The sequence below is a fragment of the Balaenoptera physalus genome (assembly GCF_965194825.1).
Source record: "Balaenoptera physalus genome assembly, chromosome: 3".
In the NCBI taxonomy this organism is placed as follows: Eukaryota; Metazoa; Chordata; class Mammalia; order Artiodactyla; family Balaenopteridae; genus Balaenoptera; species Balaenoptera physalus.
In genome coordinates this window covers 177,176,126-177,186,319 of record NC_138890.1, presented here as the reverse complement: position 1 = coordinate 177,186,319, position 10,194 = coordinate 177,176,126, and the positions used below count along the sequence as shown (strand labels likewise).

Below are 10,194 nucleotides of genomic sequence, written 5' to 3'. Positions count from 1 at the left end.
CTTGCGGTCCCACCTGGCCCTCCGGGACCCCGGACGCGGGTCGACGGATGGGCGCGAGGACGGGCCTCCCGGCTGGGGCGGCCGGGCGCTGGCCTCTCTGCGGAGACGCTCGGGCCAACGCTGGGGTCCGGGGTGGCCGGGCTCGGACCCCACGGAGGGGAGCAGGGTGGGGCGGGGAGTGGGGCCGCCCCGCGAGAGTTTGGGGGACAGTGGGAGGGTGAGGCGAGCGCCTGGCTGGGGTGGGCCAGAGGCGGGGAGGCGGGGAGGCGGGTGCGTGCCGGGCCCTGGGCGCGGTGCGCAGCTGGGACGCCTTCCCGGGGGCAGGCGGCGGCGCCCCAACCCGGGTCCCCACTCCAGCTGGAGGCGGGCCATCTTCCTGCGTCCGACCGGGGCCTCCGCGGGTTACCTGGGTGAAAGCTGCAGACCTCAGAGCCTCTTCCAGGGTCTCCTCCTCTCTCTTCTCGGGACACCTGCTGCCCCCTCTCCACCAGGCCGGCTCTGCGCCGGGAGGGGTGGGGAGGGGTGGGTTCGGAGACAGGGCGCGTCCCCGCCTTCACCAGGAGGTTGCTCAGCCGAAGGTTCTGGGGCCGGGGTGACAGGGAGGTTCTAGTACTGAGACTTGGGGTGCAGGGGTCTCCCTCTCTGTCCTCCAGGACCCCCTCCAGTGGAGCAAGCCGTCTCAGGCTGTTGAGATGCCCGGGCTCCAGGGGGAAGTGTGGCCTTTAGCTTCACTGCCGTGGTACCTGGAGCTGGCCAGGGAGCCCACCGCAGGCCCTGTCCCCCCCTCTTGGCTGCAAAGCCCCCCATCCTGAGCCTTACACAATACACACCTCCATGGCCCATCTGGCCACAGACCTCACTCCTCCCCCACCTGAGGCTCTGTCCTCCGTCCTGGCTGCAGAGACCCCACACCTGACCCCAGGCTCTGCCCAGCTCTCAGGTCTCGTCTGAATCGGAATTGCAGGCGGCAGCTTCCGACTTCACCTGGGATTCCAGCCGGGCCAGGCAACAGAGGAAGCCGGGGTGCTGAGCCAGAGAAGGGGTGACAGGTGCTGCTGTCCAACAGGCCGCCCGCCCCCAGGAGAGAGGATGTGGTTTTCTCGACCCTTCGGGAACCAGGGACCGGCAGGCTGAGCCCGCCCGTCCCCACCGTGGGCCTGGGCCGAAGTGCCTTTCTCTCAACCCCTCTGCGGCTCAAAACTGGCCGCAGACGGGCTTCTATTTCTCGTTTCCCTGAAAAGTTTCACGCTCTGGACGCCAGGTAAGTCCAGAATCTTAGAGTCGGAAGAACAGGGAAAGCAGGAGGTCCCCCTGAGGCCCGCTCCCTGTGACCTGCGGTCCTGACTCTTTAGGTTGAAGCTGGGCTGCACCTTCTCTGTCCCACACAGCCCCGAGCACCACTGCAGTTACTATTAACGATGCAAATGAAAGAACGAAAAACACTACTCATTATTACGTTCCCGGTATCGTATTAGCCAAAAGGCGAGCATTCAGTCCACTTTTCAAAACCTGTGCAAGTGCTGTGGCATAAACATGTGGGTTTGCCGATGGCAGAACTGCTCTGGGAGGTGAGTGCCAGACTCCGGGGGCAGAGACGTGTGAGGGACAGTCACCGCAGAGGCGGGGCCTGGGGGATGGGGCGAGCTCCCAGCACTCCCGCCCCCACGATGGGGTGGCTAGAGCCACAGCCCACAGAGCCACGCCCCACGGCGCAGGCGGCCAGAAGCCAGCCAGCGGGGTTGCCGGCTGTACCATTTCTGGAGGCTACCACTGGTCGTCTGTGAATGAGATTGTGTTTTGAGTTCACAGCATAGAGTCAGTCCTGGCCACACTCGGAAAATCGCCTGAAATAGTGACATCGGCTCTTACCAAGCTGGGAGAGTCCCCTTCGCGATGGGATGGGATGGCAGGTTCCATCCTGGTGTGGGAGTCAGAGGACCCTTTTTCCAGCTCGGGCTGCTGGACCAGCGCACCCTTCGTGGGGGATGACACTGCCCCCTGGCCCCTGGTCCACTGACGAGACCTGGACGACCTCCGTCTACACTCCAGTTATCAAAACCCAACTCGAGTTGGCACATGCTCGTCTGCACGGTGGCCACACGGAGGCCGCCCGTGAGCGGAATCATCTGTACTTGTAAGACACTGTGCTGGTTTTTCAGGGCCACGGGGCAAAGGACCGCATGCTGGCGGCTTAAACAACAGAAGCCCTCACAGTCCAAAGTCAAGGTGTCGGCAGCCATGCTCCCTGCAGGGGTCTGGGGACCCTTCTTGCCTCTCCAGCTTCGGGGGCCTCCAGGCATCCCTGGGCTTGTGGCCCCATCACCCTGACCTCGGCCTATGTCTTCACGTGGCCTCCTCCCCCGTGTCGGTTTCCTCCCTGTGTCTCCTAAGGACACTCTCGTGGATTTAGGGCCCACGATGGTAATGCGAGGTCCCCTCCTGTAGAGGCTCCTAGTCATATCTACAGAGACCACCTTCTGTGCTCCCCCCCAGGACGGCGCTCAGCTCACTGGCCTGGCTTCCTGGCACGTTCTGTTTCTCATGCCTCGTCCACCCTAGCTCCCACCTGGCTACCTCAGGCTCTGGACCCTGGGCCCCCGCCCCGAGGACCACCCAGACGGGAGGCAGAGGGCGCCTGTGGGTGGGAAAGGGCCGGGGCCTCAGGCTATACCTAGCTCCACATACTAGGCATGAGAGTGTTCCTTATTTTAAAACCTGAAGTCCGTCCTCTTGGTTGAAATGCATTCCTGGCCACATGCTCGGAGGCCCGGGCAGCTTCCATCCTCGGCCACGCAGTGTTCCGCCACGTGGGAAGCTGCTCGTGGGCCGCGGCACACGCAGGCTCTCACCCAGGCGGCAGGGGGACACCGGTGGGCACGAGGCGGCCCGTCCATCTCGCCGGGGGGACGGAGCTTTGGCGACTCCCCCTTGGTGCTGCTCAACCAGGGAAGAGTTGCCCTTCATCGAAGCCTAGACCCAATGGAGCCAAAATAACCGCGGGCAGCCAAGGAAGGAGGGACGACCTCCAGCCAGCTCTGAGCCCCTTGGGGAGCTGCTGCCCGGGGAGGGGCGCCTCAGCCAGCTGGGGCCCGCTCTGTCCGCTCGCCGCTGGTCGGCGCCCAGCAGGGCCCCCTCCTCGGGGTGAGATGCACGGGATGGACGGACAGATGGCTCCTGGGGAGGAATGTCCTCACCACAACCCAGCTCGGTGACCGTGGACGCCCAGAGCCCGCTCTGGCCCACGCTGGCCCTGCCCTGCTGCACATCCCGCCTGGAGTGGATGTCCGATCGGGGCCGCCGACGTCAGGTGCGGGATCCAGTCAAAATGAAAACTTGGGGCCCTCGTTCCAGATTGTGAAGAATCTCACGATGGTGGCGGCCGAGCCCTGGACCAGCACGGGATCCTCCTGGGGGCCCTAGGCGTGCACAGCCCTGATCGCCGTCCCGATTTTCAGGCGATGCTCCTGGGACTCAGAGAAGTTGAACAGCTGACCCAGGACACACGGCAGGCTTGGGGCAGGGCTGGCGTCCCCCACCAGTGTGTGCTTGATACTCACCTTGGAAACCTGCTCGTTTGGCTCATAGACGTGTCCTTGCGGTCATAAACGTGGGCATAAAGTCTTATTTCAGAAAGCCAGAAAAACTTCTGATGGTTTAAGATGATGCCTTAATTTTTATTCTAATAAGACTTTCAGGACCTGGGGTCTGTTATTAACTTTGCTTCTAAGACAGTCTCGAGAGGCATCAGCTCACCAACTCGGGGTGGAGGCCTGGTGCTTCCCCTTGGCTTTGGGGACCCCTCCTGCCCACGCATCCTCCTCCACCTCTGGTCATGCCAAGCCTGCGGTGCTAACCCTGGCAGCATGGCGCGTGGGCTCTGAGCACAGTGACAGACTCTGAGTTCTTCCCCGGGCTGTTGGTCGTCGTTGCTGTGATCACAGTGGCCGAGGTGGTGCCCCTGTGTCCATCCGAGGCAGCCTACCTTGGCTTTTCCTTTTTCCCAACGTCGCATGAGGCTGAGGGCGTATGGTGCCAGCACAGGCGTGCACACGATTTCCTGAATGTGCCATCAAGTTCGTTTAACGCCTGTGCACTCCGGGCCTGAGGGCCGGAGGACAGTAGGACAGTCGGACACCCCGAAGTCACGGCGGACGGCGTTACAAACTGCAGGGCTTGAGGTGGGTGTGTGAACGAGGCGGCTTTCTGTGGTCCCTTCAGGAGGATGTGGAAGTGTATCCACGTCATAGAGGTTCTAAACATAGAAACAGTTTAACAGAAATCAAAGCCATTTTGATAAGCTTGTTCTTCCAGCATCTGTGGAAATCCATCATAAGACGTCCACTGCAGGGGAGTCACTGACTCTGCCTGACACCGTGTCTCGTCGTCTGGAAAGGATCCCAGGACAGAGGCACCACGCCTCCCCGGAAACCACGCCGGGGTCAGCTGCCCCGTGGGAGCAGAATCTGCCCTTCAGCCCAGTCCTAGCTTTTCCCACTTATTTAAACTAATAATCTGTTCTTCTGTGCTGCCTTCTTAGCACGTGGAGAGCTCAGCACAAGTCCTAATGTGTTAAGGTAGCAGCTACTGGGTCAGCTGCCCTCTCCCTGCGTTCTCTGAACGCGCTCTTGAGAAGCGCCACCCCCATTTCCTGCTGTTCAGAGGGAGCGTCACTGCTGGGGGTTAGGGTCTGCGAGCCCTCGGCCCTGGCGCGTCTTCACCAGTGACAACAGCAGCTGTCTGAGCCTGTGTGGGTTCAGTCGGCTCTGCTCCCGTCATTGCATTTCCTGAGTTTGCAAAGGAAAACGGGTGTGTGTGCAGCAGTAGCCAATATGCATCAAATTATCACTGAACAGACTTCTGCTTCCAGGCAAGATGGAATAACAGGAACTAGGTTTACCTTCTCACATGAAACAACCCCAAACTGGATGACATATATGAAGCAATGGTTTGCAAGGCACTGGACAGCAGGTGACAAAGGACAGTGACCCCGAGTGACAGGAGCCCCGGCTGACGTCCTAGATAGCGTCCAGGTGCAGGGAGAGGACCCGGGAGGAGCCGGCAGCCTCCCCAGGTGAGGGGACAAAGCGGAGAGACTGGGGGGGTCCAAAGTGGACAGAGTAGCACAGAGAGAGCTGCGCAGCCCCCTAGAGTGTGCAGCTGAGCGCTGGTGCCCTCCCATAGGTGAGGGCACCGGCAAGGCTGGGAGTGGACCACTGCAAACGTCAGAGGGGGCAGAGCTGACACCCACACAAGGTCATGAGCGATGCGGGTACCGGCCAACAAGAAGACTTCACGATTCTCAGGCGTCTGGGGTGCCTGGAAAGAAAGGGATTGCTCTGGAGAGGGGATGGTAGACTGCAGTCTGAGCTCTGCCCTGGTCTTGCCTACAAATCTTAGCAGCAAGGCACAGAGACCAAACTGCATCTCAGACCAAACTTCAAGAAAACTTACTGTATAAGAATACAGAAATATCTAGCACCCAAAAGGTACACTTAACAATCACTGGCATTCAATGAGAACTATTAGGTGTGCAAAGAAGCAAACAAAAATAAGACCCATAATGAGAAGATAGATCAATTGAAATGGACCTAGAACTGACACAGGGCAATAAAACAGTATTGTAACTTATTCCACGTGTTCTAAGATTATAGCAACACTACCGATTAAATTCATGGAGGTAAAAACTACGATGCGTGAGATAAAATACCCAAGGCGTTACTGGCAGGTTAGACCGTGGAGAAGTGTAGCAATGCCAACTATCCAAAATGAAACAGAGATAAAAGAGAATTAAAAAAAAATCATCACAGGGACTTCCCTGGCGGTCTACTAGTTAGGACTCTGTGCTTCCATTGCAGGGGGCACAGGTTTGATCCCTGGCTGGGGAGCTAAGATCCCACATGCTGTGTGGCACCATCAAAAAAAAAAAAAATCATCAGTGACCTGTGGGACAGCTTGAAGGAGCCTAATGTATGTTTAGTTGGAGCCCTTGAAGGAGGGGAGAAAATATTGGGGTTGGAGTGCAGAAAAGATGTTAGAAAAAAAATGAATGCCAAAATGTTTCCAAATTTGATGTAAACTCAACCCAAAGGTGCAAGAAGCTCGATGAAGCCCAAACATGAAGCCCAAGAGGGAGGCTCAGCGTGTACAGCAGTCCCACCGCTCAACTCCGTGGTCACGGGGAACCCTTGAGGCAGCAGGAGACGGCACCACACCGGGCGGGGGTGGGCACAGAGGTGAGGACGCTCGCCCACCCACGCCCGTGACCAGAGGGTTGCTCGGGCTTTGTTTTGGGAGATAATCCCTGTGTGCCCGAGCAGAACCCACATGTTCCAGAAAACGAGTCCAGGGTCCTGAAGATGCCCCCTAATTCGGGCTTGTTCGTCGTGTTGTCCAATCTGTATTTTTACTTCCTTTCCAATGTGGTGGCCTGACACAGCCGAGAGGGGTGTGTTGGAAGCACTTCTGCATTTTTCCCGTGGCTTCTGCCAGTGTTTGCATTACACGTTTTCCTTTGATGGTGGTAAACTCAGCTTTTATTCATCTAAGAATGTGTTTCTGCTCTTTTTCCTAAGTATGCATTGCCGGGTACATGCTTCTAGGTTGACACCCATGTCTGTCACGCTTTGTGGACACCACTTCCCTCCTTTTGCTGTTAGTATCCAGAAGTCTGCTGTTCTCTGTAGGTGGTCCGTTCTCCTTCTGGTTGTTTTTAAGGTCAGATTGTCTGGTGTTCTGCCTTTCTCTCCAAGATGTCTAGGCGTGGGTTTCTTTTTTATTTATGCAGCTTGTTATACATTATGCCTCCTGTACCTGTACTTTCATGTCCTTTGTTAGTTCGGGGGAACCCTAATATCATTCCTTATAACACTTCCCTCCCTGCGTTCTTGTCTTCCTGGCCTCTAGCATCTGAGACCCCATCTTTCCTCTGTCTCTGCCAACCTTCCCTTCTTTCTGTCCATCTCTCATCCTCTCTGCTGCGTCTGCATTCTGAGTAATTTCTTCAGATGATTTTCCTGTTTAATAACTCTTTCTTCAACTATGTTTAATCTGATGTTTTGTTTACCTGTTAACGTTTATTTTAACAAGTATATTTATTTCTAAAAAGTCTATTTGCATCTTTTACATATCTTCCTGATCATGTAGAAAATCTTCTTTTTGCTTATTTCTGTGATTTTCATATATTTAAATATTTCATGCACCCTATTGAATAGTCCATATTTCTAATTCCAAATCTCAAGTTCCTGGGGCCTAAATCCACTTTTACTGTTTCTGTTGACTTCCACTCACAATGGTGTGTTTTCTCTGATCTTTGATTGTGAGCTTATTTTGCTTGATCTTAAACCCTGAAATCTAGAAATCTAAGAAATCTAGGATCTCAACTTCGGCCGCCTTATTTCAGTTTATTTCTGCTGGAGTCCCTGATTTAGTCCTGGAATCTTGCACCCAGCCCTGCTCTTTCAAAGAAGCCCACCCTTCTGTGTACTCATCTACTACTTATCTCCCAGCTCACTTTCTCTAGTTTCTTGAGGGTTTTCTCACTTTATTCAATGCAGGATGCAATAAAAATGCATTTTTAAGCAAGTGCTTATTGTTCTGTAGTAAAAACGTCACCATACAGCTTGGGAGCCCTTTCTTCATATCTTGTGTCCTAGGTCCTCCGTCCATATTCATGACTCAGAGGGCCATAGCCCTAACGCCCATCATGTAGTCCCTGCATGCTTTTTGTCAGTGCTTTCTATCCACCCAGCTTCTGAACCTGTTCTCTATTTGGGGGATCTTCTGGATCTTCTTTGTGAGCTTGGCTGGGAGGCAGAGGCCACCTCCCCTCTGGAAGCCGGAGGCTCATCTTTTCTTAAGGTTGAGGTCAGATGAGCGGCTGGGTCCTTCAGTCCCATGAGCCCATGTGGACTTGGAGGTCCCCATGCCATGGGGCAGGGGAGCTGCCACCTGGTGCCATAATCCAATTTCAAGTAATTGGGGTGACAGCAGTTCCACTAGCAGGTCCTGTGGGGACCAGGTCTCTGCAGACTTTGGGGGCTGGGGGCAGGAGCCACAGTGCTGCTGGCAGCCCAGAGGGACACCCAAACCCTGTGGAGGAGGGCAGAGAGGGCTGGAGGTGGCAGGGAAACAGGGACAGGGAGGGGTCGCTCCAGGTTTCCCACAGGTGAGAGGGCGCAGCAGTCTTCAGCTTGGAGGCAGGGCCCCCTGACTGTGTTGATGGGGATGAGAAGTGTGTGCCGGGGTGGGGGGGACTGTAGGAGGGCTGGCCCACCCTGGAGAGGCCCGAGGGCGTGTTGAGGTCTTCTAGGTGGTCCCCAAGGGAGAACACGTTCCATCAGGAGGAAGGGGCTGGAAACAGACTCTGTGACTGAAGAACATGGGCATGAGCAGGTGAGGCCAAGTCACGTACGACACACACAGGCGGCCTGGAGGCTAACCCTCTAGGAAGGGACCTCATCACCGTGCGGCTCACGCAGAGGAAGTGGGATTTCAGTAGCCTTCCCAGGGCCTCTGACCGTGTTGATGGGGATGAGCACGGCCAGCACAGGTGTGACCACGGCCGTGCAGGTGAGGCAGGCTATGCCCTGGATGGTCACCGCCTGCAGTGGGCCTGATTCAGGGGAGTGACAGGGACAAGGCTGGGGCGGCTGCCCCCGGGAATGGGCTTGGGAGCCAGTTCTGGAGGCCCAGACCAGGCCTGGTTCACACTGGACTTCAGAGCCCAGCACTAGTGTGGTGGGCAGGCCGGGGGTTGGCTGCCAGCCCTCCACAGAAGCAGCCGCTTGAAACCCAGCGACTTAAATTTTACCAAGACTGATTTCAAGGTTACTGCCATTAAAATTAATTTTCATTTTTTCCTATAAAACTTACTAAGGAATTCTGAAGAATTTTCTTAAAAGCTACTTAAATTCCTGCAGTTAAAAACATTAATAGTCAACAAAGTAAAAACATGGCACCCACTCCATCTTGAATCATCTTTCTTTCTGGAATAACACTTAGACGTGTTTAGAAAAATATGAAAGTCTTTAACATATGGCTTCCAGAGTGAGTGAAATGCAGAGGTCATAAAACTCTTCCCACGTAGCCAGAAGCAGAGGGGCTTATGCTCCCTCTTCCCTCCTGACTCTCATGGAGGGTGTGGGGTCTGATGGTGACAGCGGGGTCTGATGGTGGACGGCGGGGTCTGAAGGTGGACGGCGGGGTCTGAAGGTGGACGGCGGGGTCTGATGGTGGACGGCGGGGTCTGACGGTGGACGGCAGGGCCCAGGTCTCCTCCTAGAGTTGGAAATGAGGCCAGGCTGTGTGAGCAGCTCTGGAGGGAGAGGGCGTCCTGGGGCCCTCGGGGATGTGCTTGCTCTATAGAGGCTGAGGAGCCCGGTCCTTGAGCTCCGGATCCTCAGGCGTTACGATCATGGTGACCCTGCGGGAGTCGTCGGACCCAGTGGCCTCCTCGGGGCTGCAGCCCTCCTCCACGCTGACGACGGGGGTCACCTTCATCCCATACTCTTCTTCCTCGATGACGGGCAGGCCCTTGGGCATCTGCATGTACGGCACCGTTGCCCACACATGGGGCACCTCCTGGATGGCCGGCTGCTTGTTCGGCTTCCTGGAGACGTTGATGACCGTTGACTCCAAGCTCCAGGGCTTCTGGCTGCCGGGGAGGGTGTCCCAGTGCCTCTGGGACCACGTGTCCTTTCTGTGGCCATGCAGAGAGGACAGGAGAGAGTAGTTTTCAGGGACTGACTCCACAGGCAGCATACTGGCGGAGAAGGAGCCCTGGAAGGGGCTCTCAGTCGGCGCAGGTCCCTGGGCTCCTGCAGAAAAAGGAGACATTCCCGTGAGCACCTCGGAGGGGTGTGTGCAGGGGTGGGGGGCACCGAGCCCTGGCACACGGCCCCGCACACGGCGCACGGCGCCCCACACGGCACAGAGCCGGCCGTTGCAGCAAAGACCAGGCTCGGCTCTGTGCACCTCTTGTCCTGCCCTTTTGCATTTCTGTAAGTTTTATTTCGTTCTTCCTCAAATGTGTTTGGTAATTAAAGAATAGTTTTCTGTTCTCTTCAGATATTTTGAACTTTGCCTTTTATTTCTCTAAACAAAATAAATCCTCATAGTTATTTGGTGTTTTCGCCTGCTGAGTCCCGAGGCCTCTGTGTCTGTTTCCGCTACAGGTTCTGCGGATTCTCTCTCCAG

General features: G+C 56.2%; 1 protein-coding gene and 1 long non-coding RNA gene across 3 annotated transcripts in view; one reads left to right on the top strand and one right to left on the bottom strand.

Annotated features, from left to right (window-relative positions):
* The first annotated feature begins 230 nt into the window (after positions 1–230).
* LOC309657542 lies at positions 231–5,628 on the top strand. Of its 2 annotated transcripts, none has more exons than XR_014261843.1 (2): positions 231–1,261; positions 1,389–5,628. It is a non-coding gene; the product is annotated as an uncharacterized lncRNA (long non-coding RNA). The 2 variants fall into 2 exon arrangements; XR_014261844.1 differs by having other exon boundaries at positions 1,353–5,628.
* Positions 5,629–8,461: 2,833 nt separating this feature from the next.
* The window catches only part of LOC309658449 (uncharacterized protein), a 36,901-nt gene continuing 35,168 nt past the window's right edge, over positions 8,462–10,194 (bottom strand). The window contains exon 16 of the mRNA XM_082457008.1: positions 8,462–9,815. Coding sequence (XP_082313134.1) covers positions 9,358–9,815 — 458 coding nt within the window. The 3' untranslated portion in view covers positions 8,462–9,357. The remainder of the gene's footprint in view (positions 9,816–10,194) is intronic.